Here is a 15,106-nt window from a genome sequence, read left to right on the forward strand (position 1 = left end):
AAGGCTCTTCGAGGAACGGCCAAAACTTCCGTAGCTAGAGCTTGCTCCAACACCTTGGCCCTGCTAGTGTTGAGCGGCGTATATTGCATATACCTTGGACCTCTGTTATTGTTCTTCTCACGATCTTTCGCTTCTCGAGGACGAGACCTAGGGGGTTCCTTGTCATTCTCTCTTTTAGCGAGAGACAGGTCGGGTCGGTTTTGGTTGCAAAACTCGGCCAGTTCCTCCATCTGCATATATTTGGTGGCCCTTTGCCGCAGGTCGTCTAGGTCACCTAGGGGGTTCCTTTGTTGTCTTTTTGAAAAGATGATCATACTAACCATGACCAAGAAACCAAAGCTCAACAAAGGCTAACCAGGAAAGATGGTTTTTTCCATTTAGTTTCTCTGAAGTTACCATGGGAGTTCCAAAGAAGACCAAAATGGGAACTTTTCAAGCCTGCTGTCCAAACACAAACAGAAAAAAAAAAAAAAAAAAAAAAAAAAAAAAAAAAACAAACAAACAAACAAACAAACAAACAAAAAGTGGTTGGGTTTGGGGTTAGGACAGGGTTGACAAACATCTTGAAAAGTCATAGCATCACTCTAGTCACAACAAGGAAGTGCATGAAACACACATTCATGTGCTTGATCTAACCACACAAAGAGGAGGAGCATGGAGAAACGTGAGGTTGTTTTTTCTTTTGCAACCACTAGGGTTGGGTGTCACTATACACACCAAATCCGAAGGTTGCCAGATAGAGACAACGACCAATGGGGACAAAAGGCAACAAAAGACTGTGGTTAACCTTGAACAGTGAAAAAGTAGGATCAACTTGCTCTAATACCAACTTAAGTTTGAGAGTTATTCTAAATAATGCTCGAGTGATTCGACTCACACTAAACAAGTTTATCTGAACATACACACAAACATATATATGTATGTATATGCAACAATAATGATTAGAAGATTACATACGGATGTTAAAGAACCTGATAGAACTTCAGTCAATTCATTCAAAACACAGAATAAAAACTTAACTTTTTCACATTGTAAACTTTTCATTAACTTTATCCTGCTTCTCTCCCTTTCTTAGTTGTCATAGATTTCTGACACATCTGATAAATTACATCTTTGATAAAAAAAAATAAAAAAAAAATGAGCTATTAAAAAATCACAATGCCAACAAAAATTATAACTTTGAAGTTGGAAATGATATTCAATGAAAAATTCTACACACTAAACCATAAAGTGTGTAAAACCCTTATAGTTCTAAAGGACAAACCATCAACAAGACACTTCACAAATTAGCAAAACCAATCAAAGAAACAAAACTTATCATTTGCGGATCCCATTTTGCTTTGAAGACTTGAGAATTTTTCCTGTGTATAGATATTGAAGTTAAACTACAATTTGTGAAGACCTAAGACCAAGGTATACAACTACAATTTGTGAAGACCTAAGACCAAGGTATACAAAATACAGCAAACAAAACATGTATGCACTTCTTCAAGGAAAGAAAAATATGATTAAGCAACTAATAGGAAGTACTTATAAGGACACAGGAGAACACACCTCCAATTTCTTTATATATTCTTCTTGTTTAACCCTCTCTGCAGCTCTTGCTTCCTACATTTTTCAAATAAATAAGAATCAAATAGAAACTACTATAGAAACATGAAAGTAACACGAGTTCATGATGATAACCTACCTCTCGAACTTCCTCAGTACTCTGTATGGTACCCAAACTAGCCTGCAATATCGAGTGTAAGAATATGCAAATTTATGAAAATTAAAAAATAAAAACACAGCTGACCTGCAAACGCAGCACCCTTTCAGATAAACTGCGAACTTCATCAGATGTTCTTTTTTCAGCATTTGATATGACTTCCTTTTCTTGCTTTAAAACTGACAACTGAAATAATATTATGGAATTTGTCAATGTAAAATTGGTACATCTCATTTCATTAATTCTTGTTGATTTCATCATTTTGGAACAATGTCTTCATCCTTATTACATATCATCCTTATTGTTTACATTCTTACTCATAAAAAAAAATATGGTCAAAATTGTTTAATTTTAAAATAATTATCTTAAAAAATTATATTAATTATTAATTTTATATTATAAGGTATTGACTTTTGTAACATTCCAAATTTTTCCTAAAAATAATAGTAGAGTTTTACTTAATTTATTTGGTTTTAAAATATAATTTAAAAAAAATTATGTAATTATGAGTATTTTTATTAATAAAGAAAGGTTTGTGAAATTATTTGTTATAATATTTATTAGAGAAAAATATGTGTTTTATTTTATTTGTTTTATGTATTTTATTATATATTTTGCTTGAATTGATTATACGAGAGAAGAGGAAGAATGTGATGTTTTGAAAGAGTAAGAACTTATTGAAGATCACACTAGAGATGTAGTATGTAAACTCGTTATAGAATGTGAGACATCTATTTGATCACTATTTGATAGTCTTACTTTAATTTTTTGTCTCAATTTAGTCTCAATAACTTAAATTATTACAATTTGGGACTTCCGTCCAAATGATTTAAACGAAGTTAACTGTTGGCCACGTGGCATCCACATGGATGCCACGTAGATGCGTACGTGGACGCCAAACTTTTTGAAAAAACCTGGAACCAGAACGGCCCGTTCTGATTTCAAAACGGGTCGTTCTGGTTCCAGAATACCAAACACGAATGGTCACTTATTATAGTTTGCAGTTGTGACCCAAGGTACAAAGAATTTCAAACACTGAATTTGGTAATATTATAAATGAAAATTGATAACTTCAATTGCTAAACAGTTGGGTTATACAGTGTATCATTAAGGACAATGCAGTGTATCACTAAAGACAATAGTAGTAGATTTTATTTCATTGTTATGTTCTGAATTTTGGTTTTCAGTTTCTAAACCATGTTTCTATCTTTGAATTTATGATATGTTATGAATTTTTATTTTCAATTTTTGAATCACGTTGCGGTATTTTGGTCAACGGATGCATGGAGTTGGTTTTTTGGAACAGGTAGTTCTGAAACCAGAACGGCCCGTTCTGGTTTCAGAACAGCCCGTTCTGATGCACTGATAGTTTGTGAAATTTGCATTTGGAACAGTCCGTTCCGGTTGCAAAATTAACACACCAAAAATGCAGCTAGAACGGACCGTTCTGGTTCCAGGTGTATTCATGCACTTTGACGTCCACGTACGCATCTACGTGACATCCATGTGGCCAACAGTTCACCCCATTTAAATCATTTGGACGAAAGTCCCAAATTACAATGATTTTAATTATTAGGGACTAAATTGGAACAAAAAAATTAAAGTGAGACTAAATTAAAACAAAAAATATTATGAGGGACAAAAAGAAATATTTAACATTTTCAGTGTTATATATTCGGCTTAAAAATGTCCAATAATATTTTTCTTCAAAATAATTTTGATCGTTGAAAAACAAATAAATTTTAATTTTAGTTACTGTAAAATATTTTTCTTAAATTTCACTCTTTAAAATCCAAAATAACTTTTTTTTATCACTTTCAATAATTTAAGATAAATAACATTTTAAAAATATATACAAAATTTAAAAGGCGTCAAAGACAAACATAACATCATTAAGTATCACATAAAATGATTTCATAACTTTTTTAATAAACAAACTTGTTAAAAATATTAATATAATAATATAGACTAAATAATAATTCTAAATTTGAGAGAAATGAAAAATAATAAACTTTTTACAAAAAAACAAAATAAAAGAACTTGTTCATTTTACCAAAACTAAAATAATATTTAAGTCTTCCACATTCCCATTTTTTGTTGATGATATTATTCTACACTTGTAAAATATCTGAAGCATCTAAATTCGTAAAGCTAACATTTCTCAACATGTAGACCTGATGTGTATGGATAACGGGACTTAAATTATCATTAAGCAAATTTATGAGAAACGCGAATATTTGTTTTTGTTTTATCTAATTCCATGTAACGAATTCCAATATGCCCATTAATATTCTATGAATGAGTTTAAAGTAACATTTGTAACATGAAATGAATGTTAAATAAAATGACCATTCCCACATGATGATAACGTAGTCAAAATTAGTTAGGCAGGAGAAACGAGTGCAAAGCAAAATTGTATTTACACGAAGATTACTGGTCGCCCATTTACACCTACTCAATACTCACTGGTCTATACTGTCATTGTCAGTATCAAGGGAGACAAGTTTATAAGTCTAGTCAGGTAAAATAACTTTATTAACCGTCTGCCACACAATTTGTTGTTCATGATTCTGGGCCAGGAGCGGGAGGAAGAGGTCTGCGGCCTCCTCCTCGACCACCACGAGCAACCCGACCACGGGGAGGATTACCAAGTCTTCCACCACGAGGTCTAGGAAGGGAAGGAACCAACCCAGCCTGTCTCATTTGAGACCTTTCTCGAGCTCTCTCTGACAAATTGATGGTCGTTGAAGTACTGCTAATGGGTGATGCCTGCTTTGCCTCTTCTGTTTCATTGGGCTTTGGAACAGGTAAGTTCACTTTAGAAGAACTACTTTCTGCAGCACTTGTCAAAGTAGCACCCTCACTCGCAATAACAGCCACTTGATTGCTCTCAACTGATATTGGTTCGTTAACGTCAATTAACTTGTCGGCACCATCACCAGCCTCCTCAACCAACTCACTCTCATCATTCTTATCATCACTTGAAAGCTCAGGAGAATTTATCTCACCGGCCTCCAAATCTTCATCATCAACCCTGGCTGGGGAACGTTCAGGTGTTGCAGCAGACTCAGATTGACCTTCCCTGGATTCTTGATTTTCCACCATGTTTGACAACTCACCCTCAACATCTACATTATCTGGCAACAATTCTCCCTCTTCTCTTTCACTACTTGGTGCCAATGTTGACTGCTGGTTGTCTGACTCGGTGTGTTCACTTGGAATCTCATCCGATAGCATTTTTGTATCAATTGCTTGATCTGCATTCTCTTCTAAATTTCCAGTCCTGTCACCTTGGAATTCCTCTTGACTCGTACCATCCAACGGTTGTGGATCTTCAGATTCGTCATCCTTCCCAACAGCAATTTCACCATCTTCAGTTTGAGCTTCATTGACTTCCTCATTTTGGCCTTCTGGCAACTCACCACTATCAAATAATTCTTCAGTGATAGGCTGATTGCCAGTAAATTCCAGAGAGGCAGCAGGTTGTTCTTCTGTACTCTCTTCTGGGGACTCTGATCCTTTTGACTTCTTCAACACAGGTGCTTCGGAGTTCATCTCACCTGGTGCAACTGCTTCTTCACGTAATTCAGAAGTGGAGGTAGAAGCAACTCGCTTACGAATTGATGATTGAGAAAAACTACCTGTTTCTGTGTCACTAGATGGCCCAGGCTTGCTGCCTGCTCCTTCGGCATCAGACATTTCTGTGTCACCTTGGGGCTCATTAAGTCTTACTAGTCTAGGCCTGACCAATTTCCTACCTGCTCTACGAGTTTCAATACTACTAGCTTTGGGCAATGCTAGTCTTTTTTCACTTTCTTCAGGGGCTTTAGGTCGTAAAACACTTGCTCCAGGGGCAGCCTGAGATACAATGCTTTGGGATGGAGCATGGACAAGAGAACCTGCCATATTGTAGCCACTCCATTAATATAGCCAGCGGTACAAGGTTAGATTATTTAGAGAACCACTATGAGTAATTATTGAAAACTGCATTCTGTTTAAAATCCTTAATCTACACTCTTTCAATATTTAGCTAACTTGATTTGCACGACATTATAAATGAAATAACCTGTAGCAGCCGCTGAACTATCTGTAATTGTTGCTATTTCTCCGAGATTACCACGACCTCCAAACTCACGAAATACTGACTGAGCTTCCTTTTCAAAAGTTTCCACAGCAGATAGGTAAGGAGCAGCAAGGTCATCAACATTGGATCCAGAAAGAAGTTGAACCACATTCGTACCCTAAGAAAAATTATACAAAAAAAAGGCAGATAAAATTTTCTGCTTATGAATTATTGGCTCAAATTTAGTGAGGGCTCAGAACAAAATAAAAAATAATCCCTGGAGGCTAAACCATGTCTATATGCTCAACGTTAGTTAGATTGCACAATAAACCACTGTTTTGAATCATTACCTCAGGAAGATTGCCAATAACAACCTTGAGCTTTTCAACTTCATCAGACAACCTTTTCAGAGACTTCTTGTGCTTCTCGATTTCATTAATAAATTTTGTTTTCTCCTGAGAGTAAATAAATCAATAAAAGGAGAGAAGAAAATACATAATCATATAGTTGAAGAACTGGACAAGAAATTACAGTAGAAGAATAAGCTTAATAGTAACTCCTCAACCAAACTAATATCAGTGAATTATGAGTAACAGTCAGGGAGGACGAAATGTGTTAGGCAAATTTGAAGGCCAAATTCCTTCACTCTGAGCTTGCAGAAACCTTTCTTTCCTACCTCCTCGCCTCTCCCTTACAGTTTTTACATTCAATCTCTTCCGCAACCAAAAATAATGATGTAACTAAAAGATAATACTCATAAAACATTGTAAAAACCAGAGAAATGAAAGTTTCATTCATCCTATCCTACTATAAAGAAGAATTGCATTTGCATCATTGCACTAAGTTATTAAGACCAGATGTAAAACTGAAGGAGCTTAAACATGCATCACAGTATATGAGTAACGGGGAAACCTGTTCAACAATACTGTAAGAGTCCTTTATCGCCTTTTCAGTCTTCAGACGTCTACCTCTCTCTATACGATTGTCTTCCTTCTCCTTCTTTAATTCATCTCTCAATCTCTCAAGATGTTTCTCCAGAATCTAGCAAACAGAAAATAAGTAAAATTAAGACAACTTGGGTTGTCAACTTGTCATTTCCCAAAAAGTGAAAAAATAAACAATCAAAACCACTATTTCAAATGAACCTGTATTCGAGTATCCTTTTCCTCTTTCATTGCTTGTTCACCCGGTGTATCACTTGTTGACCTTTTCCCTGATATACACCATTAAAATTTAACAATAAACTCCAGCAGAAATTGCAGATTAGAAACAAATAAAAACATAGACAGCAAGGGAGAGAGATTAGGAAAATAAGATTATTGCCTTGTTTAATTTCATCTAATTGCTTAGTAAGTTGCTGGTTCTCTTTCCCTAGGTCATCCTTTTCCCTTGACAAAACATCAATCTTTTTCTGGATAAGGATGGCAAAAGAAAAAGCAATGAGAAATATATATATATATATATATATATATATATATAATAGAATATGCAGTTATCCAGAGAACTCTATCAACTTTTCAAAACAAGAACCTCCATGCACCTTAAACTGAGCCAGCAGTTTCCTATGCTTCTCCGATTCAAGTTTCAGGTTAGCCTGTTTTAATCAAACACAACTAATGTTAATAAAGAAAATATTTCTCAAAACAGCAAAAGTAGAGTATATCCTAGAGACCTCAGACTGCAAAATGTCATTAATTTTCTTCTCTTTCCCTGCAAGCTCTAGGCGGCAGTTTGAAAGATCTTGCTCCAGACGTGATACACAATCCTGCTTTTCTGATAGAATTTTATTAATTTCCTCAATCTGAGCATCCCTATCTCTTAGTTTATCCTGATGAAATAAAATATAAAGTTAATAAATTCTAGAAAAGATAATCATATCTCACTTCAAATTGAGTAAAATAAATAAGAAATCAATCAATTCTGTCTCTTTCTCTACAAATATAATTAGACATATATAAAATAAAACTTGAAATTTCTTGCCAATTTCAAAACTGCTATATCTGATTATATCTGATTATATGTACTCTTCTTATGCTGTTCAGCAATTAACAACAACAAAAAATCCTGAAACACTACTTTATAAGAGGATTGACAAAACAAAGAATTGCTTCATTCACTCTTCTTTAAGCTTAATGGAGTGATGAAATAGTAGACAATGGAAGGAAAAACACAGCCAAAAAGAACAACTTGAATATCAATTATAGCATATAATTTCAAAACAAAATTATCAATAACAGATGGCAGCTTATGGTAGTAAGCCAAAATACCCAGCATATACATATGGCAGATGGCATGGCGATCTACAGTGGATGCCATGGCAGACAAATAAATAAATAAATAATATATATACACAAAATAAATAAAAAAACAGAAGAAATAAAATAAGAAAACAGCATAATCATAGACAAAGTTTCAAGAAAATATCACACGACTCAAAACAACAATGTCATAACATCCATCAAAGAATTAATGGTGATTAAAAATGATAAATAAAAAATTACAATTAAATAAAAGAAATTGAAAACATACTGAAAATATATAGCTGAATTTAAAAAAGAATTAACAATCATAATCAAAAGTATGAAAAATCAAGGGAAAAAAACGTAGGCCTTTAAATAAAAGAATTATAAAGGGGAAAACAAAATAATAGAATAATAGAACTGAGTAGCAGAGAAAAAACAGATTAAAAAATAAGGACATAAAGGAGAAAATAAATGAGTAGAACCAGAGAAAGAAGAGCACAACCAAAAGAAAATAGAATTTAAAAGAACAGGAAAATGATATGCAGAGAATGGGAAGAGAAGTCAAGTTTGTCAGAGATGGTCATTGCAGATGGAGATGGTCGTCACCGCTGGATATGGTAATTGCAGCGGCAGAGATGGTCATCACCTTAGTTGTTGGGTGTTTCGTTTAGTATCAGGAATACTAGACACTTTGAGGCTTTTTAAAACATTTTAGGCCTGAGTTGGATCAGATTACATGGCCCAAAATCTTCCTTTTTTAGGCTTTTTAAACATTTTTTAAGCCAATGGACGGGTCATACAACCACCCTTTCCTTTTTTTGACAAATGTCTGCAATTTCTGCCTAACCGCTGCACATGACAAGGATGCCACATGAATAGCAGGCACCATATTGGAAATGGCCAATGTAGAGGCTCCAAAATGCCACACCATACCTCCAAGGCAGCACCACAACCGTTTTTTAATAACATCACATCAAAATGAATTGCATGAAATTTTTTAGAAGAGTTCATGGTAGATTTTAAATTGACAGACCAAGTTTGATAACCAAGTAGTCTTGAATTACTAATCACACCAACTTTAGGAACATGTATAAGAAAAGGAACATGCATTAATTGATTGGTTGTTTTAGACAACTTCAAGGTTGAAAATGATGTCTTAAAATTCACTAAAATGAGCAATCCATGCTAATATAACAACCTGGATATCTCTAGCAAGCTTCTTCACTCGATCATAATCCTCGACATCAACATTTTTACTCTTTTCAAGCAACTGAACAACATAAAACAAAAAAAAAGAAATTAGAAAAAAGACACAGTAATACATTGTAGTATGTTTGTTTTCAAGGTTTCAAAATAAAATACCTCAGAAACCCTGTTATTGAGATGATCTTTTTCAACTTTTAGCATTTCAATTTCTTTTTTATTGCCTTCAAGCTCGATTTCTCTTTCCCTCAGGAGATTCTCTAGGTTCTCTGCCTCTGCTCTAGCCTTCTGTGCTAGTTCACGCAATTTCTATGCCAAGAAAATTATGTGTATCAGTAACAGGAAAACACCACACAATGCAACAGATGTTTACCAAAATATATATTTCACTAACAAACTGCATCTTGCTTTTATGACAAGTCAACACTGTTAAGTTGATGAAGCATGAAATAGTATAGAAGAGGAGGAAGAAAGAGAAGGAGTACAAAAGCTTTTTTTACATATCACAAAGAAATATTTTATGAACTTCATATGTTGAAATAAGATTAAATGGGAATAGGTAATTGACATAGCCACATACCTGACACTCATTGAAATTGTGTTTATTTTCTTCCCTTAGCTGCATGTTACTCTCACGAAGTAAGTTCATTTCTCTGACCTACAAATGATTTTAAAAAATCAGGTCATTATTTGATTGAACATAACATCATTAGAGCATTTGTTGAACAACATTAACTTATTATGTCATCAAGAAACAAGCCATAGATAATGAAGAGAAGTGGATTTCAATTATAGGATTCTCAACCTGAAGCTGCAATGCTTTGAACTCTTCTTCAGTGAACAAAAATGATCTAGATTTTGCACGCTCAGTTTCAAGTGATGCATGTGCAGACTCTGCTGCCTTCAAAGCACTGTCAAGCTGCAGAGAACCAAGAGATTTGAGAAGATTAGACGATTATACACTAAATCCATAGCTGGTCACAAGAAACTGAAATAAATAGTCAAGTTTAATCTATAAGGTCCTTTCACATGAACAGGGATCATTCCCACACACAAATAATACAAAAGCAGTCTTTTATATCCAGTCGAGTTTCAAATGCTAGCAGCATAAAACATGAAAAAACAAAAGACTATTGTTACCATTGGGTTTTTAATAACAAAACAGTATATTAGCTCTTTTTTGGCAGTGAACATCAGAAGGTGAGAGGCAGCTTCTAAATTAGTGCCAGAAAGCAAACACATCTAGGACAGGCACCAGTAACAGTAAAGAGATACCGAATCTCTTTGAAACCAAAGTTAGGAATTTTTATGGGAGTCATTGTACATAAAAAAGACAAGAAAATATAACAACAAAATCCTCACCCCCACTCACAAAACCAATCATAATGATCACCAGTCACCACTTCAAATTAGCAGAGAAAGTGCAACTGGATAAGAGACTTGGTTGAGATATAGATGATAACTCTATCCATAAAGATAATTATATGAAGATTGAAAGGGAAAAGTTATTAGTTATTACCCATGTCAGACAACTGGTGTGCTTTGGAACAATATATTAGGTAATAATTAGTAATATGAATACAAGATTAACTTGATATAAATATTAATCATGAATACTCAAAAATGAAGGCAGGATGAATAATTTATCCTCCATCTTGTAACATGAAAGTAAGATGAGAGATTAGATATTTACTCAAAAAGAAGTGTATTGTTCATCCATCATGTAAGAAGCATACGCTAGTAGTACAGAATTTTACCTGTGACTGTAATCGCAGCTTCTCTTGTTTTAACAATGAAACTTCTGTTTCTGCCTATAAAATTACAAAAGCATTATTAGATAACCAGAAGATGAACTTACAAATAAATAAATGGGAGATTAACATACAAATAGAAGGGAATTTAGCAAGACACAGATATTTACAATTTCTTTTGAACGCCTGAGATAATTGATCACGCTTTGGAGGCCACCAACACCAAAAGCATCCACACTACTGCTTCCAGATGAAATACCAGCAGCATTTCGCTCTTTCTCAGCCCATTGAATATGAAAAGCCTCAAGTTGGCTATGTAGTATTTTATTCTGGAAAATGTAGACAAAATTATGCATTAGAATGATAACAAACACTAACACTACAATACAGTATTAGATATATGAAGTCATAATAATATTTAATTAAATAATAATTATTCAGAATCGGAGGAGGAAATAAGTACATGTGATAGAAAATCATTAGTAACTAAATTTTTTTCTGCAAGCAAACAAGATGTCACATAGAGTTCTACTATGCCAAAAAAATTCCTCAACATAAAAATATTCAATGATTTCCCCACCATGGCAAATGGACAAAAAATACATTCCTACTTCCCCGAAACAAATGCAATTGAACAGATTATAAAAGGTATAATTAAGACAGATCACAGATGAACAAATGATCCTCCATAAAAGAAAAAGAGGAAATTATAACAAGAAAATATAAAGGAAAAAACATAAAGGGAGCAACATTATCCAACCCGAGAGAAAATCTTAAGTAATGTCTATATCAGTCACATATTAAAAAAATTAAAAAACATTAACAATATTAACAACCCATTTCACAGATGAATCAAATTAGAGACCAAAAAATTTGACATTAAGGAAACAATCATGTAGCATTTATTCAATATATTATTATCATAATAAAGCTATGCAAACGAACTTAATACATAAGCATCTATATACAAAATCAACAGTATACAGCAAAAAATTTCCTTTTGTACTAAAAAATACCCATGAAAGATCTTTTCAGTCACCTGTTCATTGATTTCATTGTATTTCATTTCAGCATCATTCCTAGACTTCTCCAGTTGTGCCTTCTCATGTTCCCACTTAGCATTTAGTTCATTCTATCCAACATACGAAATGTAATTTAAAACTTGTCATACTTCTATTCATGATATGAAAAACAACTCATAAAATTATGCAGAGGCAAACACACTTTATGGACATGGCAAAGAGTGTCTAATCCTAGAGACAAACTATGGACAAAAACAGGTATAACCAAAAATACGTGACACATGATAAAGGGGTTCATTTGGGTATAGAACAAAGTAAGCAATCTGATTTTCAATGGATGTAGAAGGCATTCTATTTATGAGATAGCAAGCTGTAAGAATAGCATCATTGCATCATTTGGGTATAGAACAAAGTAAGCAATTTGATTTTCAATGGATGTAGAAGGCATTCTATTTATGAGATAGCAAGCTGTAAGAATAGCATCACACCAGCAATGAAAGTAACATTTGCACTAAGCAATATTGTACATACTATTTCAACCAAATATTTATTCTTTCTTTTGGCTATATCATTTTGTTGTGGTTTGTGAGGACACATGGATAGATGTAGTATGTTCAATGAGAATAAAAATGAAGAAAGATATGAAGAATAATATTGGTTTGCATTATTGCTCCAAAGAATTTTAACTATTTTTTGAACTAATTCTTGATCTTATTAAAAAAAGACACAAATAAACAAAAGTTCATATCCCTCTTTCATTAAATATATACTAGTACATTGAGAATACTCATGAATGAATGTGACATAATATCTAAAACCAATAGATGTGACACAGCTTGGACCCCTAATATTGTAATGAATGGCGAAAAAAGCAAAGTTACATCTTGTATCATTTTTCTTTGGGAAAGAGGACCTAACAAGTTTTCCTAATTGACATGTATAAAAGGCAAGGTTTGAAGTTTATTGAGTTCAAGAACTATTTTCTTCAACTTTGACAAGTTTGGATCACCCAAGCAAACACGTAGAAGTTTAGGAGATGGAGATACAAAACAAGACAAAGAGGAATTGTTTTCAAGTTTGGAAGATCCAACCTCTTCCATTGTTCAAAAGTATCTACATCTTTGCTGTCTTTTTGAAAAGATGATCATACTAACCATGACCAAGAAACCAAAGCTCAACAAAGGCTACCCAGGAAAGATGGTTTTTTCCATTTAGTTTCTCTGAAGTTACCATGGGAGTTCCAAAGAAGACCAAAAAGGGAACTTTTCAAGCCTGCTGTCCAAACACAAATAGAAGAAAAGAAAAAAAAAAACAACAACAAACAAAACAAGAGAAAAAAAAACAAACAAAAAGTGGTTGGGTTTGGGGCTAGGACAGGGTTGACAAACATCTCGAAAATAGCATCACTCTGGTCACAACAAGGAAGTGCATGAAACACACATTCATGTGCTTGATCTAACCACACAAAGAGGAGGCGCATGGAGAAACGTGAGGTTGTTTTTTCTTTTGCAACCACTAGGGTTGGGTGTCACTATACACACCAAATCCGAAGGTTGCCAGATAGAGACAACGACCAATGGGGACAAAAGGCAACAGAAGATTACATATGGAGATAAAAAGTGAAATCCTAAAGTTTGATAACACACAAGAAACAACTTTATAAAAGTTGAACAATAGATACCTTAATAGCTTTTCTAACAATAATAATACCCTCCTCCATGATCTATGGGTGGCAATTTTATCACCATGTTCCTAAAATAATGCAAATCAAGAATTTGGTTTTGGAGCCAAACTCAACCCACATAAACTTGCTTTTAAGGTGAGTAATGATCAAACTTAATAAGCTTTTTTTAAGTCATCTATATTCAATGAGGGACTAAACCAATTCCCGGTAAGCTGCAATTAAGACAACCCCCAAAAATGTTGCAACTAAGGCCGATTAAGGTGATCATGATTAAAGCTACATTTGACCACTTACACCCAAGGTTACCGACCTGGAACTTGGCAAACACAAATGGCCCAACAATGGATATAGAAGCTTTGAAACCATCTTAATTTGGTCAGAGTGTAAGTTAAGTCCACAAAATTAGCTTGCAAGGTGAAAATTGTTCCCACTCATACAAATATGGCCTTATCACTAGTCATTTGGGATCTCCAACACACTCCATTCATGTTTAGGGTTGGACATCTAAAGAATGAAGTATGAAAAAGTGGAAATTTGTAGTGGCTCCATAACAGTTGGCTAATGGGTGCCCTAATAAGCCCAACATAATTGTTAAGATATTGGAGTATATCTGTACTCCTTAATATTGTATTAGATATATCAATGTATAGGGTTATTCTTTCAGTCAGTTATACAATTTCCTTTTCTCTGTTAATCCTTCTTTGTCTCTCTCATTCTTTCTTTCTCTAATCTCTAAGACTCACAATTCTAATATGGTATCATAGTATTGGAAAAAACCCAAGTCCCACATCGACTAGAGATTAGGCAATTGAATAGTATATAAGTGGAAAGCAACCATCACCTTACAAGCCGATTTTGTAGGGTTGAGTTAGGCTTAATCCACTATTCTAAGACATAGAGCTGTCGATCCTTACCACCTTTCTCATTCTCTGCCCGACTGCACTGTCTGTTTCCTCTCATGGCTGAAGAACCACCATCGTCTTCCTCAACAATACCTCCCCAATCACCACCCCACTTTCATGCTGCACCGTTCAAACCCTCCTCAACCCCTTCCCTTACCTTCTCGCACACTATCTCTGAAAAATTAGACACGAAGAACTATCTTCTTTGGTGTCAACAAGTTGAACCTGTCATCAAAGGCCACCGTCTTCACCATTTCTTGGTCAATCCCCAAATTCCTCAAAAATTTCTTTAAATTTCTGACAAAGATGCCAATCAAATTTCTGAAGAATATCTTGCTTGGGAACAATAAGATCAGTTACTTCTTTCCTGGTTACAATCATCAATGTCCAAGGACATGCTCACTCGAGTCATTGGGTGCAAATCTTCCTTCCAAATTTGGGACAAGATCCATGCATATTTTCATGCGCACACTAATGCCAAAGCCCCTCAACTCCGAAGTGATCTTCACAGCACGACTCTTAACAATCGT

The 15,106-nt window shown here is 34.3% G+C and overlaps 2 protein-coding genes across 4 annotated transcripts in view; both read right to left on the bottom strand.

Moving 5' to 3' along the window:
- Positions 1-924: 924 nt before the first annotated feature.
- LOC109793338 (nuclear-pore anchor-like) lies at positions 925-1,994 on the bottom strand. Its single transcript, XM_083065779.1, has 3 exons — positions 1,796-1,994; positions 1,691-1,732; positions 925-1,608 (listed from the first exon to the last, which is right to left on the bottom strand). The coding sequence occupies exons 1-3, from the start codon at positions 1,967-1,969 to the stop codon at positions 1,531-1,533; spliced, it is 294 nt and encodes a 97-aa protein (XP_082921905.1). The 5' UTR covers positions 1,970-1,994; the 3' UTR covers positions 925-1,530.
- Positions 1,995-4,037: 2,043 nt separating this feature from the next.
- The window catches only part of LOC109793341 (nuclear-pore anchor), a 43,657-nt gene continuing 32,588 nt past the window's right edge, over positions 4,038-15,106 (bottom strand). The window contains exons 34-49 of one of the 3 annotated variants that reach the window (XM_083066041.1): positions 12,008-12,100; positions 11,139-11,297; positions 10,975-11,028; positions 10,023-10,136; positions 9,798-9,875; positions 9,377-9,526; positions 9,213-9,284; positions 7,444-7,599; positions 7,312-7,365; positions 7,095-7,182; positions 6,917-6,984; positions 6,684-6,812; positions 6,122-6,226; positions 5,775-5,949; positions 5,350-5,607; positions 4,038-5,268 (exon numbers count right to left, since the gene is read on the bottom strand). In XM_083066041.1, the coding sequence (XP_082922167.1) occupies positions 4,271-5,268; positions 5,350-5,607; positions 5,775-5,949; positions 6,122-6,226; positions 6,684-6,812; positions 6,917-6,984; positions 7,095-7,182; positions 7,312-7,365; positions 7,444-7,599; positions 9,213-9,284; positions 9,377-9,526; positions 9,798-9,875; positions 10,023-10,136; positions 10,975-11,028; positions 11,139-11,297; positions 12,008-12,100 (2,751 nt within the window). In that variant the 3' untranslated portion in view covers positions 4,038-4,270. Of the gene's footprint in view, positions 5,608-5,774; positions 5,950-6,121; positions 6,227-6,683; positions 6,813-6,916; positions 6,985-7,094; positions 7,183-7,311; positions 7,366-7,443; positions 7,600-9,212; positions 9,285-9,376; positions 9,527-9,797; positions 9,876-10,022; positions 10,137-10,974; positions 11,029-11,138; positions 11,298-12,007; positions 12,101-15,106 lie in introns of all 3 variants that reach the window. The other 2 variants (XM_083066040.1, XM_083066039.1) reach the window with 2 other exon arrangements.

The sequence above is a fragment of the Cajanus cajan genome, chromosome 10 (assembly GCF_000230855.2).
Source record: "Cajanus cajan strain Asha chromosome 10, NIPB_CcT2T_4, whole genome shotgun sequence".
Classification (NCBI taxonomy): domain Eukaryota; kingdom Viridiplantae; phylum Streptophyta; class Magnoliopsida; order Fabales; family Fabaceae; genus Cajanus; species Cajanus cajan.